We start from the raw sequence: 18394 nt of genomic DNA on the forward strand, positions 1-18394 counted from the left end.
AAATTTTGATGACTTTTTTGAAAATTTTGTTATCAACTTTTATATTTCCCAGTCTCATGGATAGACCCCCTTCTTTGATAAGATTTTCCCCAGTCTCTTATGCAGGGCCTTCTCACCGAAAGACCCCCCTTTTTTGGTGTCTAGGCTCTCACCGAAAGACCCCTAGTTTTGAACTGCTATCCGCACATCCATCACTTCCAAAGTCAAGTGCCCCCTGAAAAACTTTACTGAAAACTATAATTTTTTGTAATGTAGATTATTGCACGTATGAACTTGACTCAAAAAGGATTGAATGTTGTAGTGTTCTGAACAAAAACAAGAAGTTAAAAGTGCTCAAATATAATTTGACAACAAAAAATCCCCTGTGAAAATAAGCACTTTATATATACAATCTGAGACGAATATTCGTCTCAGATACAATATATCTCTCCACACAGGTGTCGACTGCAGACCACAAGTTTTCAGAAAGTGACCATTTTCATGACCATATTTGGAATCAGCATGAGAAATGCATTACATTGATTAACAGACAAGCCTAGTATTGGCCCAGTGGTTCTTGGGATAACTTTTGATATTTGGATAAAAGTAGACTTTCTATGTTGAATGAATCCTATGGCCATCAGTGTTGTCTTTATAATGTCTTTTATCCCTGTTTTTTGTTGTTGTTGTTTTATTATTTAGTTTCATATTCTAGGGACCATTATCATGAAATTAAAAAATGGAAAAAAAATAACCATATATATTTTTATTCCTCCTTTATTAGGACTTGTTCAAGAAATCTAAAGAAACCTCTGACATAGCCAACCTGATGGCTCAGAAAACTGGAACATCCAGCTCACCAGGGAAGAGCAAACTCAACACTAAGCTGAAAAGAAATAACAGTGGCTCATCAGACCAAGGCAGCTCAGACTCACCAGGAGGAGCTGGACCAAGTACTGGAGTCAGTCCAACAAAAAAGATGAAAAAAAGAGGCAGCAAGTCCTGCAAAGAAGGTGAAAAAAGAGGCAGCTAGTCCTGCAAAGGTGAAAAAAGAGGAGGTGGAGGAGATGGAAGCAGATGAAGTACAGAATGGAGATAGCCCACAGGTTTGTTTATTTTATTTGTCTGTTTGATTTTGTAATGTAATGACTTTTATGTTGCCCATTCTTTTCAATTTTAATATTTTCCAGTTTAATTTTATTTCTGGTCTTAGGTAGTATCATTATTTACCAGTGTATCCAGTCTTTTTCCCCTTGCAAAATGTAGCAGTATCAAAAGCTGTTGGGCAAACCTAGTGAAACTGACATGATATAAACTGCCGTGGAGGGGGCTAAAGGGGCAGTGGTTACTGAGGGGATCAAGTCTCTCCTTCCTTAATGTCACTGGGATATGGATACTTCACTTTTCTTTTTCTCAGGGCTATCCTATGTCCTGTAACAAATATTTGTCTCCCTAATAGTACCATTGGTAGTAATCGCATACTCATACTTTCCTTTATCTGTTCTTTTATTTGTTTGTTTTTGCTTCGTTTGTGTTTGTTAGTTTATTTTATTAAATAATGCTGAGGCATAGGACACTGCACTTTTGGGAAGACTAGTGCATTGGCTAATTGTATACTCATACTTTTTTTGACCTGTTCTTTTATTTGTTTGTTTTTGCTTCTTTTGTGTTTGTTAGTTTATTTACTTTAATTAAATGCTGAGGCATAGGACATTGCACTTTTGGCACTAGGCACAGGTTAATGATATAATTATCTGAATATTTTGCCTTTTTGCTTGACCGGAGGGTTGCTGGAGTGTGCAAAATTTGGACAAGAGATTCCACTTGTTATGACAGGCCAGAAATGGGCTATTCAAGTTGAAATCCATACACCTATGGAAGATGTGACCTTCAATAATCTCCCACTCAGGGAGTGTAGATGTCAAATTGGAGTCACCCATTCTAAATTCGCACTCCCTATGTGGAAGATTAAGGTTGTGTCTTCCATAGAGGGTGTATGGATTTCAACTGGAAGAGTCCAAAGCTTGATAGCTTATATACAATAGCGCCCTCATGCAATAACACTATCCCAAAGTTGATATGGTTAGTCTCACAAGTAGATTACTGCACTCAATTTTTTCCATAAAATGTACAAATTATAGTATACTTACTGTACAAGTTGAATAGTGGTATGTTATCTATGTGGGTATACCGTGGTGAAGCATGAAGTGAAGGGTAGTTGCATCTCATACAGAAAATGAAGACATACTACTATTTTAAAACCAAGTACTAAATCTTTGACACTTGAAAACATCCTCAAGCTTAATAATTTTCATTTCAACAAGCCCACCTCACCCGCCTCCAGCAACCTCTGAAATACACCCTATAGTGCTATTTTGTCAATGCATAAAATATAGGCCTAAATGAAGTTAGATTTAACATTTCATTTCCAAATTGCAAGTCACCCAAAAATGTGATGCTTTCTCAAAAGCACCACTTAAAGGAGTATTTTGTAATCATAGCATCCTTTTTTTATGAGATTGTTCAACAGATATCCATGAAAAAAGCTTATTCACAAAATTGCAGTTGATTCCAATTTTGCGTAACTTGCTAGTAATGTATGATTATGTGTATTACATTGCTCCATAGGCCACCGTGTTGAATTATGTTCTGGTACACCAATACTTTTGCTAAATGAAGTAATCTGCAAGAAATTGTTTGTACATTAACATTATGTAGCCAGAGGTTTCCTGTTATATAAAAACTTTTTTTAAAAGACATGGGGGAAATAAGGCTGTGGATCATGAAATGCTCTTTTAATCCATAAAAAAAATGGTGACCGCACCGTATGATGAAAATGGAACCCATACTAGCAAGTCACATGGTGAGTGACTCAGCTCTGTCAGCCCCCTCCAGCCTGACTTGCAATTGGGGATGACGCTATCACTTTTCGTTCATTGCATCTAAATAGAATGTATTTCTGGTCTAAAACTTCACTGGGAAAAAATGTGATATGCTCAAGCAAAGTCAGTCGGAAGTTGGATATATTGAGTTTATAGCCAAACAAAGACAATAATTTCTTTTGTTGCATATTGTTTTGGAAACACTTCAACTGTTCATATCTTTGGAACTAAATGTTCAATATTAATGGGGTGCAGTTTTACATACAAAAATTGAATATGCCTGACTTCAGACTAATTTTGCTTGATCACACCACAATTATGAGCTTTCTTCTGATGCAAAAATCTTCATTTTGATATATTTGATTTATATTTGATTTTAATTTGTTTGCACAACTCTGACATCAAAAAACTACGACAAACCTGATAAATCATTGTTTACCATTGTATTTTGTGGTGAACTTTTGTTTTTTGATGTGTCAAACAAATCTTCTTTTAGGCCTGATTTATGTGCACTCAGTTCAAAAATGATTGATTGTGCGGCATAACAAACAGGGTTTCTAACCCCTCTTAAATAATTTCTGCAGATTTTGTGACACATCTATTTTATAAACTCACCCTAGCATGTTGAAACTAATTCATAATTATATCCATTATGGATGCAATGCAAGCTACTTTAATAGATACTTCGATTCAATACAAACTTCCTGTTTTAACTCTCTTCACGCGGGTGTCGACTGCAGACGACATGTTTCAAAAATTTCTTAAAAATTCAAAAATGTCAGAGATGTAAATTTTCTTGACCATATTTGGAATCAACATGAAAATTGCATTAAAATGAGTACAAACAAGCCTAGTATTGGTTCAGTAGTTCTTAAGATAGCTCTTGATATTTTGAGAAAATATTTCAAAACTTGAACTTTTTCCGTTGAAGCACATGGATAGCACGCAGAGCATTAAGCCTGATTTATATGCACCCGGTAGCCTTTTTGAAAAGCCTGTTGGTTATTTGCCCACAAAAACATTGAAAAAGTAATACCCAGTAGCTCAAATAGTGCCGCCGTGACAGGGAGTTGGCTGAGAATACAATGCAAGCTTAACTTTAATAGATACTTTAATTAAAACTTCTTTTTTTAAGCCTGATTTATGTGCACTCAGTTCAGAAATGATTAATTCAGTAGTAAAAAAATAATACAATAATTATTTGTTTTGGGAGAAAATGGGAGGGCAAAGTTGATAGATTGATGAGGATGAGAAAATGGAGAACACAAACAATCAAATTACCGTAACCACTTGGGTATAAGCCCACCCCCTAGATGGCAGATTTCACTTCAAAAATGGGGGTGGGCTTATAACCGGGGAGGGGCTAGTACTTGAATTTAGAAATAAGAAAAATCATCCCCATTTGTATATGCCCAATGTACCAGTAATTTCTATCATCTATGTCAATTTCTTAAAATTCTAAGTGTGGAATGTTAATTATCAACTGATATTTTTTATATTTGTTCTTAAATGTGAGAGAAAAGCATTGATTTGATTTAAGAACTTGGCCAATATTTAGTACTGGGCTTATAGCCGAGTGCACCCTTGTTCCCAGAATGTTTTGAAAAATAGGGGGTGGGCTTATACCTGAAGGTGGGCTTATACCCGGGTGGTTACGGTAATGACAATATTGAGTGAATGGATAGATGGCAGGAGCAGGGTGTAATTTGGTAGTTCAATTTGTCAAGTGCAATTCGCTCTCCTCCAGTTCTGTCATAGTATCATATTTTTATCATGTATCATATTGATATTTTAATGGACGTTGAATTTTTGTGCAATGATTAGTGTGGGAGTATGTGTATCAGTGGATGTAGGTGGGTGTGATTGAGTGAACTACAACTAAAATTTTGATTGTACTTTTAATATTACTGCATTGAGTATTATACCATGTTGTGCTTTATTCAATAATTCTTTTAGGGGGGTGGGGCAAAAGTATGAAAATGTTTATAAAACTGGCTAATTTTAGCTCTAAGTAGGGTGATTTAGGCCCCAAAAGAGTGATTTTGGCTCACAATAAGGTGAAATTGCATGGCACTTCTGTGCTTCACTGCAGCATGGATGTTCTCTCAACAGGCTGCTTCCATGGCTAGAATGGCAAGGCATCCATCCATCAGAGTGACTTACAGGTACTTCTGCTGGTGCCAGGAGCATCAGATGAACCCGTGATTCGGCTTCTCTAACTGATGTCGCAGAGTTCCTTACCGTTCTGTTCAACCGTTGTACAGTCGGAACTTTCTAGCGGTGGGAGCGATTCACCATGGGTTCAATACAGGATTGACAGTATCCACTTCTCCAGCTGGGGTTTTCTATTAAAACTATGTGCCCGAGAAGCTGAATATGGGTTGATCTGGCGTCCCTGGCACCAGTTGAAGTATGGAAGTCACTTTAGTTGAGGTGCACCTTGCCTTTCTATGGAGGTAGCCTAACTCCGTTTAAAAAGTCCTCACTGCTCTAACGCTATCAAATTTAATTATTTTTTGCACATTTTACATGTAAAAAATACACAATACCTTAATATATTGTTGTACAGGTAATAAATTACAACTAATTCATAAAATAATTCATTGTTTTCTCCAAATTGTTGAAACTTACATAGTATTAGTATTGCTATTTGCCTGAAAATATTGACAATTTACGCAAATCAGGTAAAATCTACACATTTTAGAGTGTACACCTTGGTCTGGGGCGGACTTTTTATAAATGAATTTAGAAGAGCAGCAATGACACCACTTGCATTACATTCCAGATGTTAAATCTACATCATATGCAAAATTTGAGGAAAAATGAATGAGTCAGTTTTATTTTAGGGCCATTTTTCTATAACTGGTCTTTACATGTAACCCTATGGAGATAGTGCCCGTTGAGGGCGCAATAACCCCCGTTTTAGTAACAAAAATGTGATTTAAAAAAAAATGACTCATGCAAATTTTCTAAAATTTTCAGAGTATGTAGTATGAACATGCTGAAATATAATCAAGTAGTTGCTCTACCTGCTCTTCTCCGAAAAAAATAAAAAGTCCTATACCTCAATGATAATAAAACCTAGGTGTGTACAGTTAATACATCTAATTCATAAATAGTTCTTTGGCATCAAAATTGTGTAATATTGCCATATTTCTGAAAAATTGACAATTTACGCAATATTTTACACATAGTCTACAAAATAATTGCACCACTTTGGAATTCTACATCCACCCAGGTGTTGAATCCCATGGGAGTACCTATCACCTGGTGGTAGTGGCTTTTTTCTACCATGCCATGTTTACCTGCACCTTAACTAGTGCCCTTTTTTCATTTAGCTGCTCTACTAAACATGAAATTTGGAATTAAATCAAAATACTGGACTTACTATTTTAGCAATACTTGTTATGTGATACCATCACACTTCATCAGGCAACTAATCCACTGGTAGACCAATCTTTACTAGTGGGTCAGTTGCCTGATGAAGTGTGATATGGTATCACACGTAACGTAGCATAGTATTTTGATTTAATTCCAAATTTCAAAAACTTCTTAGTGTTGATAAGTATCAAGAAATCTCAAATTTGGGCATGGACGAATGTGTATCCCCTTTTTCTTCAGGCCATATTTTTCCAGTTTGGCTAATTTTGCTTAAAATAACACACGCTAATACATACACCAGGCACAAAAAGAAACTCGTCAGTTATATTCAACCTTGCTGTTCAATAACTTGATAATTTTGGATTATTCTAAAATATACATTTTGTTAATTGGACTTTTCTTTCTCATTTGACACCCTGTTCGTGTAAAAACGAACAAGAATTGACCAAGATATGCGCCTCCAAAGCCGCAAACCCCAAAATCAAAAGTTGCATTTTCAACGATTTTCAATGGGAACGCATCGTTGTATTGCACACAAGCACCACGGGCCAATCAATAAAGCACACAGTGTAACAGGCACAAATGAATCGTTAAAATTGCAACTTTTCATTTTGGGGTTTGAGAGTTTGGAGGCACATATCTTGGTCAATTCTTGCTCAATGTTCACGAACAGGGTGTCAAATGAGAAAGAAAAGTCCAATTAAGGTTATACACAATTTTGCCATTTTCAGAAGCAAAATGGGATGCACGTAGCCCCCTTTAAACTTATCTATTTCTGGAAATAAATATCGGAGAGAAAACGCAAAACTACGTCTAAAAGCTGAAAGTGTAAGGGTCATTATTATGCTTGAATTTTCCACTTGGCTCAAAATGAAATGTACTTTTCAAACATTTCAATTTTTTTTCAATATCCGGAGCATCAAGATTTTTGGGAACACGGCCATAATTTCTCATTGGAAGTGGCGATTTTGTTGGGAACTTCGACGCACATTACAAACAAGTCAATAAAAGAATGTGCATATTCATTCTTGATATTGGTTGTCTCGATTTTTTATATAAGCTTAAAATGTTGGCCGAATTTGAAGTAAAATGGCCTCCACTTGTATGTCGTTTTGTAACCAGTAATAATAATTCCGTGCAAGATTTCATAGACAAAATTCTGACCTACATTATTTCTATAAACCCTCTTCTGCATGCAGGTGCTATTTAAATTTTCATTTCGATAGCAGAAAATTGAGATATTTGCTATTTTTCCGACTCGCTGCTGCCAAATTGTCTAGTTTCGCGATAAAAAGATACAGCGAAATCAATTTTTTTTTCGAACCATTTCACCTCGTTTCGGCTTGTGCTTTGTAGCACAAACTTCAAAATTGATATAGTGATTCTATATTTCAAGCTGCGTCATACTGTGTTTTTCTTACCTCTGATTGTCGCTGCTCAAGGCCAAAATTCAAATTTTTGGACAGAAGTGACACTCTCATTTCTTTTTAAAACACGCTGTCATGGCTGTTTACGTACGACATTGTTACGACGGGCTGTATTTGCCAAGTGGTGTTGCCGAGGGCAAGTGGTGTTGCCGAGTTTGGATTTTAAAATATTTAGGTATTTTCTAGCTTAAAATCCAGCGCCAATGCTGCGCTTGCAACAGGTAGATATTTAGAAATCCATTTAAGGTATGGGTATGGGTATGGAAATTGGGGATCCCAAAAATTGGCATATGCCTATATATAGGCTATATGCAAAGGGATGGGGCATTTTGGCAGGCCAAGGGGAGGGGCCACAAAATTTGGCAGTCCAGGGGGTGCGGACACTGAAGCGATTTTCGGCTGGCGAGGCGGAGGCAAGCGATTTTTAGCGAGTCGCTTGGAAATTTTGGCTTATAATTAGTAGGCTAATACCGGTACTGATTGCAAGCCGGGGCCGGGGGAGGAATAAAATTAAATTTTGGCAGGTCGAAAGGAAGAATGACTTTACCTAGCACACATTAAAGGGGCATTATTTCGTGATCCACAGCCTCATACAACCCCATAGGCCTACGTCCTTTCTCACAAGTTAAGATTTTATACCAGTCATCCCGCTCTGGCCACATGTTTAGGCATTTTCACGCAGATCAATTCATTAAGCAATGGAAAATATTGCCAAATTTGAATTTCGTTTTAAAAGCCTAGGCCTACTCCCCATTAAAAAAACCCACTAATTTTGGGGGATTAAAAAGTTCTGTAAAATGAAACAAAAGCCTGCCTCAATCCTAATTATTCATTTAATAGGCCAGGCCTTCATTTCTGAAAATAGCGGGAGCTCAGTTAGTCACTCTCCTATGTGTAGGCCTACTGAGGAGCTTGACAAGGAGCTCAATTATATAATATCAATATTAAACCATAGGATTTTCAAGAAGTGAGCAGCTCAATAAATGCCATTAGTAAAATTATTGGGCCTACGATTTTTATATTTTATTTGACTGTGATCCGTTTTTCTATAGGCTATATACATGCCTACACTGTATATAGGCCTACCTTTAAAATTTCTAAAATTGGCGGAATTGAACAAGCTCTAAATTTCTCATACGTCCAGCATAACCAAGGGCAACGGGGGGGCGCCCCTAGCTATGGCATATACCCGTGAGTGGCGGAACCAGAATTTTTTCCGGGCATGGGGCCGGGGAAGTGAATTTGAGATTTAGGGCACTTATTGCACTTGAAATTGCATAAAAAGTGGAAAATTACATAATTGTGGGGATTTTGCCTAAAAACTGGATGAGAAAGAACAAATATTGGGGAAATACTGCCCCCCCTAAGCGGCGCCACTGCATATCCATCCAAGCTCATCCATGATGCTAGAATGACGGAAGTTCTGGCGCTGAAATTCAATTTCAATATCACGAGTTTTTATCAGGGATTTTACCAAGGGAAGGCGATAGTGTAGGATTTTGCTGATATACCAGGCAACGCGAGAAAGGTGTGGCGAAATAAGGGAGTGTTCATTATAAATATTTTCCATTATCATACTTTTGACGCCGAGAGCATAATTATTTGAAGCGTACATCGTGTCAGTCACATGGTCACATTATTTTCTGTTGAAAGAAAACGCACATGTCTCTGATTAGCTCGGGATTAGCTACTGCTGCTGCGTGCTGGTCTGTTGTTGTCGAGTGGAAATGGGAAATTTATGAATGAACTTCCGCAACTTTGCAACATCATCACGCAGGCGGCGTAGCTGGGATTTTTTCCAGGAGGGGCAAGACTGTAGGCCCTATGGGGCGGGGCCCAAATCCACCAAATTTCCCACTGGGGGCGGGGGCCCAAATAGACAATTTTTGCCAGGCTTATCATAATCGTATATATGGTAGGCCTATTGAGCTGTATTGCATATCGTTTGAATTCCCCATCTCTCTGCCCCTCCTCTCACCCTCTCCTCTCTTTTTTCCTCTTTCTCCCCCCCCCCCCCCTTCCCTCTTTTTTTTCCTTTCACTCGGGGGCGGGGGCCCAAATAGGCAATTTTGCAATTGCCCCCCGGCAGCTACGCTACTGTCATCACGGTAGACATACTGCGGTAGGCCTACAAGCAGGGCTGTCAACTGTCACGCATTGGCCGTGAGTCTCACGCATTGGGTCACTTTCTCACGGTCTCACGCCAAGGTAGTATAATCTCACGCCTAGGTAATAAATCTCACGCAAAAAGCTGCAAAATGAGTAAAATCTCACGCATCGTCCTGAATAATTTGTTGCTCCTACCCCCCTTTTCACATTCCCGGCGCCGTGGCTCAAATATTAATGGTTCAAAATGAACATTGAGTCGGCAAATCCCGATGCACGCCTAGCTCTTTATACAGACAAATATAGTAGGCCTATCAAAATGTTGTATTTTTATATTTTCTGGTGCTCATGGAGAATATCATGTCATGTAGGTCACGGCGCTGGGTTGGGGGGGTCTCAAGGCATTTTGGTAGGCCTACCCATGCTTGATTCGGAGGTTTTTAGCAGGCCCGACCATTTTTTAAATAAAAACACCTCGGTGGTCTCTTCAAAACATTTGTACCAAGGATCAAAGTCATCCAAATTTGGCCTAATTTGGCGCTTTTTAAGGGCACTTTTGCCAAAATCGCCCAAAAGTTGGTCTTCGCTGTAAACCCACCCATCATAGTCGTTGAAAAGGTAGGCCTACCCCAAAACTGTGGCACATCCACGAACCCGAGGAGAGACCTCCATGGGTAAAAACACACTCTAAGCGGGACCAGATTTATAATTTAAAATAGGCCTACATTTTGGAAGCCAGTCATCACGACAAAAGCGGGCCATGGCAGTGTTAATGATATTAACACTTTGATTTAAGGCTTAAATAAAGAGTGTAGGCCTATAAATTACAAATTTGCACACACCCGGGGGACCTTCTCAAGCTGGTTTGGGTAAGGATGTGAGGCTGTGACTCGAAAAACTACGATGCGATTTTAAACCAAATTTGAAGAAAACAGACCCAAAATTGTATCAACTTTTGGACTGAAAGTTTTCGCAAAATTTTACTCTTTCGAGAAATTTATTGAAAATACCCTTCTTGAACCTAATTTTCATGACACTGAGGGTCAATAAAATCATGGCTAAAAATACAACAGAGTCTAAACTAAATGGCTGAAAATGCACCCCAAATCTGCCGCACATCCCCACGACACATTTCACCTTATAGATTTTGAAAATTGTCGCAATAAAATAGGCCCGAACTTATCCCAAATTATCCCCGAAAAAATATTTTTTGCAGGTGAGGTTGGAGTCTTATTATTTTATTCTCAGAGAGGATATGGGTTGATATTTTTAGCAGGGTACAATTTGTCTTGTTTTTTGACGTTGAAGTTCCAGATTCTTTTTTTTATATGTTATTATTCATTTATTTATTTATACCCGGATTTATACCCTGTACGTGGGGAAAAGTACACACGGCAGCTACAGAGAAACCACGAAAAACTCCTGTGAAGTGCATGAAAATGCTCGGAAAATGTGCCAAACGAAACAGCCGAAAAGGAAGATAAAATAAAAAAAACAAAACCAAATTCCCAGGAAATTTCCCGAAATAAGTTCCAAATTCTTTGTCCCCACTAAAATATATGAACACTCCCTTATGAAGTCTGCCCTCTTCCGGCTATTCTGGTAGTAGGCGTTGACAATTACCTTCATATTTTTGAAGCATGTTGAACCCGATTTGTTCTCTATTCACATTTTTAACGTTGCAAGTAACATTTCAAGACCTGTATTTGTGACAGGTATTTATTATCTTGCTAGAGATGTGCCTAAAGTTGAAATTCAATATTTCGGATCGCAAAGATCGAGAGATATAAAGTTGTTGAATATCAGTTTAACACCATGGATCATATGGGCGTCTTATATGAGCGATTACGATAACTAGGCAAAAATGGCTGGGATACAGGTTGTGTAAATACGACATGAATATTCATGAACTATACAGATTCCATTCTTCTCTAATAATAAAGATGTCAATCACTCTCCCCGACGACAGTTGCTTGGCGCTTGTAAACAAATCGAAAAAATAGTGCTTGATAACAGCTAAAAAAATAGGCTAAAAACACATTTTCACACAATTTTTTCCGGATTTTTTTATTTCACATGATAAGTAGACATATTTTCTTACGTATAAGGTAATAATATATTTTTTCTGGAGGTAAAGCCCCTCAACACTTTGTTTAACCTTAACAAAATGTTTATGAATAATCCAAGATTGTCAAGTTATTGAACAGCAAGGATGAATATAACTGACGAGTTTCTTTTTGTGCCTGGTGTATATCTTGAAATGATTCAAGGAAGCCACTGGTCACATTTATATTTCCATATGTATTCCAGACTATTGAGTTATATTACAAATAAGGGGCAAAAACAAAAGTTTTGCTATTTCCCCCCAGGAAAAATCATGCACATGGGGAAAATAAAACCTATTACAATGAGCCTATGGATCACTTTGACTGCGGACTTTTTCTCAATATTTGAGCACAAACATTGCTAGCTCCGACACGCTTTTAAATCAATCATGTTAAGAGACTTATGCTGATTTCATACTGACTGCCGCTGAGCAGTCCAGTGGCATAGCGTCATAAGAGCACGGGGGGGGGTGAATGAGAATTTAGAAAATCCAATAGGAAAATGGCTGAAAAATGTCTTGTGCTCACCTAACCACACACGGTGCCCCCAATCATGGTCAGTGCCCCCAATATGGTGACCAACGCTACGTACGCCACTGTGTGACCGTGTGACGCTTCGTCATGCCGCTTGTACTTTACTGCAGGTGCATGACCATGTTGCGATCTGCCACTTTGGGCAAAGTAGTGGAGTGATTGATGTATCTGCTGGACTCTGGTCACCGCTAGCGTTTGTGGTGCGACTGCGCAGTGAAGCAAAATCATCATCATAGCGCCATAGCTGCAAGGGGCAGGAAAGAATGATACCAGCATTATGACCACTTTCTGTTTGAGCAGTGTTTAAATAAATAATGGCTGTGTTGTTTTGTTAATGAGGATGATGTTGACAATGTTAATGTTTATATTGTAAAACTGGTTTTTTCAATACAGGATAGCAAACCAGTATGCAAGTATGGGGCTACATGTTACCAGACTAATCCACAACATAGGTCAAAGTTCAGTCATTCTGCCAGCGGTGGAACGAACAATAAGGTTAGCTTCTTGCACTTTTGTTGTATTCAACAGTGACCTAGGCTAGTTTATAAAAGCTAATAATGACCTATGAGTGAAGCCTTACCAAAATCACTAAGCGATCAGGTGATTTACAACAATACGTACAGATAAATATTATCAACATTATTTATTTATATTGCTTAATATTCATTGGAAGATTATGAGTTTTTCATGTTACCCTGCTGCATATTTTATTGTGGACATAGACTTTTCGATACAACATGTCTTAGTTATTTAATACATTCCCATTGTATTTCCGGTAATGTTTAACTTCTAATGATGTTGCAATGGATTCTGGGAAGGGTTAGAAATCTTCACTGGATATATAGGCTATGACAACCATTGCAGCCCAGATATGCTCTCCTGAAAGGGCCTGTGAAATTTTGTCGGCAAAGTCATCAAAATGGACTCTTTCCTAATATCAGTCTTCCTGCTATCTGGTATTACCTGTTGTTGATTTGTGAGTCTGCAGTCCTAGAAAGACCCATTTGGAACCAGCTCCCTAGTGTTATCAGATCTACAAATTCTGTTGCTTCATTTAAGGGATCTGGAATGAGCGTTTTGTGTGTTTCGACAGTATTTATTGTGGGACATTAGAGCACATCAGACATATCGAATTGCATTCTGAATACGAAGAATGTCTTTCTGATATCAAATAATTTTGATTTTCTGAAATTTACGATATAATACAAATTTTATGACAAATTATTAAAATTTAATATTTTTTACATTTTTGATATAATAACAGTCCTCGAAGTAAATTTAATAATATATTCTTAAAGTGTATGTAGCTGGGAGGAAAAGCCCACGATCAATTGAAAATTTTGACCTTTCATATTGAAGATTTGGATTTTTTTCCCCAAAAGACCTAATTTTTTTTGGTGTTTTGGGAAAAAATCCATATCTTCAATAATGAAAGGTCAAAATTTTTAATTGATCGCCTGCTTTTCATCCCACCTACATACACTTTAAGTATAAATCATCAGATTTATAAAGTACTATTAAATATCAAAAATATCAATTTTTAATCATTTGCCATAAAATGTGTATTACATTGCGAATTTCAAAAAATCAAAATTATTTGATATCAGAAGGACATTCTCCGTATTCAGAATGAAATTGATATGTCTGATGTGCTCTAATGTCCCACAATAAATACTGTCCAAACGCTCATACCCCAACCCTTAAGCAACAAGTTTTGAGTTTTACCAATCCAAATTTGCTCGCACCTTTGATGCAACTTGTGTTTGCACTTGGACAGGGTTATAGCTAGGCAAATTTTTGTGCGGGGTAAAATTTACATGATATGGTAAAACAAATTGAAATTTTGATAAGAATTGCTAATTTTTATACTGATTGTTCATTGATTTTGAAGCATTTGAGACTGGAGTGCCGGGTATTTGGGCTCAAAATTAACTTGAGTGCCGGTTGGAAATTAAGAGTGCCTGGCAGGGCCACCTGCCACCGCCCAGCGTAGCTACAACCCTGCACTTGGACATCTTTTTGTAATTGTCCAAATTGCAGGCAAACGTAACTTAACCTGCATTTTCCCCCCTCTACTATATTTTTCCCTTCCCTTCTTTTTTGGATTTGGTGGGCGGTCTTAGAGGTGCTTGGCACCTGTTCGCTTCAGCCATTCACTGGACTTTTTAAAACAAATTTTGTTCCTTTCATGATATTGTGTAATTTTTGATGTAACTTATGTGCAATATTATATATTTTTTGTAATTCTGTGCCAGTGATAAAGTGTAAAGGGGCTGGCAAAAATACAGGGGGTCATAAATTTTCAGACTAAAAATAGGGGGTTATAATTTTTAACACCCAAATTATTAAGGGCTGGTGCCTCAAAATTTTCCAAGCTAGCCATAAAATTTCTTCTTCTAATCGAAATGTGCGCACAATCTATGCAACATTTTTACGTGCTCCGCGCATCTTCTTTACACTTACAATAAAAATTTTATTGCGCTCCACGCACTTCCGCGCACTTTCTTCATTCTTAAGTTTTGGCGCACTCTGCGCCTTAGTACCGGGAATGAATAATTTGTCTTTTCAACCCAAGATAGGGGGGGTCGTAAAAAAAATTTTGCCCGCGATAGGAGGGGGGTCATAAAAAATTGACTTCGGTCACCGACATATTTGGGATCCCCCTTCTGTAGAAAATGCCAGCCCTCTAATAAATAAAATAAAATGTCACTGAATGTGGACCATTGTAACACTGAAATTGCCATAAGTGCCTACTTTTTAATCATCTGTTATGTGTCAATATTTCAATTCAAATCAGGCCCATAAAATTGACAAGGCCTCATAGAGGTTCAGAACTAAGAGATCGAATGGCCCTAACACTGCTAGTGACATCAGTGCATTTATGCCTTTTCATTGCAAGCTTGCTGACAAACCCATAGCTGGATTTACCTTTTGCAGAGCTGCCAACTCTCCCTCTTTTCGCAGGAGACTCCCTACTTTTAACCCTTCAGAACCCTTAATTTTTGGTCATCTCCCTGAAAAGGAAATGGTTTCGCCCATTAAGATGTACACATTTTGACAAATCTCCCTGATTGCAACAGGAAATCTCCCTTTTTTTCAAGATTCAAATGTTGGCAGCTCTGCTTTTGTTAACCCTTGGGCTCGGCAACATGATTCTCCTTCCTGCCTTCATTTCTTGAATTTCTTCAAATTGCTTGAGTATCTTCAAATGGTTTTACTGGGACAAATGTGTGCAATTTCAATGCCTCAATGGGTGAAAAATTAGGACAATTTTGACCTAAAACCATATCAAAAGAAGATGCACATTACAACTTATTTCAACTTCCTCTTTCTTTTTGAAATTTTTTATTTTAATATAAATTTGTTTTTGCTCTCAAAATTTTAAATCCCCAGATTATGAAATTTTGACCCCCAGATTGTGGCCCCTGGACCTGGGCCCACTATTCATTGTAGTAAATCCGGCCCAGAACAAGCTACCTTTACATGTGTATGAGCTCTACAGATTTAGCCTAGCATGTGATTTTGATAACTGCAACCAGCAAAATACATAACTAGGTCACTACTAATTGACTTAAGATTGAGTGTAGATTGCTTAACCTAATGGGCCATTAAGAGCCATTAAGAGACAGCTATATGGTTCATTGAACCGCATCCATCCACAATATCTGTGGTAATACAATCTTAATGACATTTTAAACCAAGTTTGGCAGATTTTTAATTAAGATAAATGAAAGTGACCAAAACAGGAATTAAAAACAGATATATTTCAAAATATTATGCAATGTCAACCAAGTATGACAGGGTTTTCAGCATCTGAAAGGCATACAATATTAACAATAAATTAGTTTGGTGATTTCTCATTTTGTCTAAACAGTACTGGTCTGTACCAATCTGTACCAATCCCGGTCCCCGCACTCTGTGCATCCATGGGTATTCATGCTTGTCGGTGAACTTTAAAAACACCCCCTTTTGCATCTTATTTCACAAAGTTTTCAGGATAAAACACCTTTTTTTAGCAATTTCACAAATTATTTGCCTTTAGACAATATCCCTATTGTCGCTAAAACGTGAACGATATTTCTAATATACCCTTTTCTGGCAGAAATGCGTAGGCTGCGTACAATGCACAAATTGCACTGGCGCAGGCGTTTTATATAGACTCATTGATGTTGTTATTCTGCGGACTAGATCCTATTAAAGTCAAAATTGAATAGACCTGGAAGAAGGAGGACCTGTAATAGGCCTAATATTGAATTGCTTATACACACCGGAAAAGTTATGAAAATTTGTATATCCTTAGTCGGCGTTGATGACATGATCGACAGCTTGATGATGTTGGATCTGTACGCAAAATATGTTTGTTTACATCCCAGGGTTGGCTCACAGGCCCCATGGCTAAATATATGAACTTCAATCACTTGGCCGGGTGCACACCGGATGTGCCGAACACAAAATTGTGAAACTGGGATATTTTCGTAAAACCACAGAAGATATAATAAAATATTACCTTTACCCCTTTTTTCAATTTCATGAACACTTGGTTTGAAAAAACACCCATTTCTTTGTGTTTTGTGAATCACGCTTCTTCATTTGAAAACACCCTTATTTTGCGAAATTTTGACGAGCATGAATACCTGCGGATGCACGGAGTGCGGGGACCGGGGATTTATTCTGTTTCAGTTTTATTTCGCTAACAAATCAAAATATATAAATACTATACTCAGATATTGAGAGTGGCTTTGGGGCATGAGCCCCGAGTTAAAAAGCAAGGGGCAGCAAAAAGGAAAGGGCGGCAAAAGAAGAAGGGGCGGCAAAAAGAATTGTTGAAGAAAAAAGGGCAGAAAAATTGTTTGAAAATTGTGAAACAAATGGGAATATGCATGATAATTTTTTGTTTGTTTTTAGGTTGTGCTATTATCCTTTATTTTTTTATTATTTTTTTTAAATTTTTGCTCTTCACTTTTTTTAAAGCATCCAAAAAATATTGGGTCAACCTTTTTGGGCTGTTCATGAAGGCCTGAAGGGGGTAGCAAAATTTACCTTTACTCCAGCACCCCCCTGAAAGGAGGAGTGGCCTGGATATGCCACTGCATAGCCACACTTGCCAAAGATTGATGTGGATGGAGAAAACTTGTTGTCGGCTGCTCATGCATAGCCGAAGGATGGGGATGATAAATATTGATGCTCTGCATGCTAGCCATAGGCTTCAACATAAAAAGTCCCAAGTTTTGAGATGTTTTCTCAAAATATCACCCAGGGGGTGACTTCTTCAGGACAAAGTACCTAAGAATGAGACATGTAGACCGCCCCTTGCCTACTGATGGCTCTGAAAAGAGCCATTCACTGAAGAGAGCCACACAAGGGGCAGTCTTCAGTGAACAGCTCTTTTCAGAGCCATCAGTAGGCAAGGGGCAGGCTACATGTCTCATTCTTAGGTACTTAGTCCTGAAGAAGTCAGAGCTACTCCTGACGAAAGCTTGACAGTTCTAAACTTGTACGACGGCAAACCCGCTAAAAACCCACTAATTATTGTAATACCCAGTGATATATGCTAAAATACCATGTGAAAGAATCAACCTGAATACGAAAAAGATCACTGGTTTGAGGTCAAACCAGTGATCGTTTTTGTATTGTATGAACAACCAGGGGATAACTAATAGTTTCAGACAGACAATATTGACTACTTTGTAGATATATGGAAAACAACCTGTCCAGCTTGAATAACACCCTGGGAATTAAAATGTAATTAGCTTTCACACAGAATAAAATGATTTATGTCCCACCTTCCTCTTCTAACTTGTAAAACAGGTTTGTTTAAATGATATCTGGTTTTTAACAATTGAAAGAGTGGTTTCAAATTTGTAGTATCATTTTGTGACTTTATTAGCAGTACTGGCTTTGACTAATGGGCAATTAAAGAGACAGCTCTGTGGTTCACAGCACCCATTTGCAGGACCAGTAAATAACACTATCAATCAGG

General features: G+C 37.8%; 1 protein-coding gene across 1 annotated transcript in view; it reads left to right on the forward strand.

The window, feature by feature from the left end:
• LOC140157670 (DNA ligase 3-like) overlaps window positions 1-18394 on the forward strand; it is a 59577-nt gene that overhangs the window by 34556 nt on the left and 6627 nt on the right. Inside the window, exons 15-17 of the mRNA XM_072180910.1 lie at window positions 764-1007; window positions 1039-1085; window positions 12808-12909. Of these exons, the coding sequence (XP_072037011.1) occupies window positions 764-1007; window positions 1039-1085; window positions 12808-12909 (393 nt within the window). The remainder of the gene's footprint in view (window positions 1-763; window positions 1008-1038; window positions 1086-12807; window positions 12910-18394) is intronic.

Source organism: Amphiura filiformis, chromosome 7 (assembly GCF_039555335.1).
Source record: "Amphiura filiformis chromosome 7, Afil_fr2py, whole genome shotgun sequence".
Taxonomy (NCBI): domain Eukaryota; kingdom Metazoa; phylum Echinodermata; class Ophiuroidea; order Amphilepidida; family Amphiuridae; genus Amphiura; species Amphiura filiformis.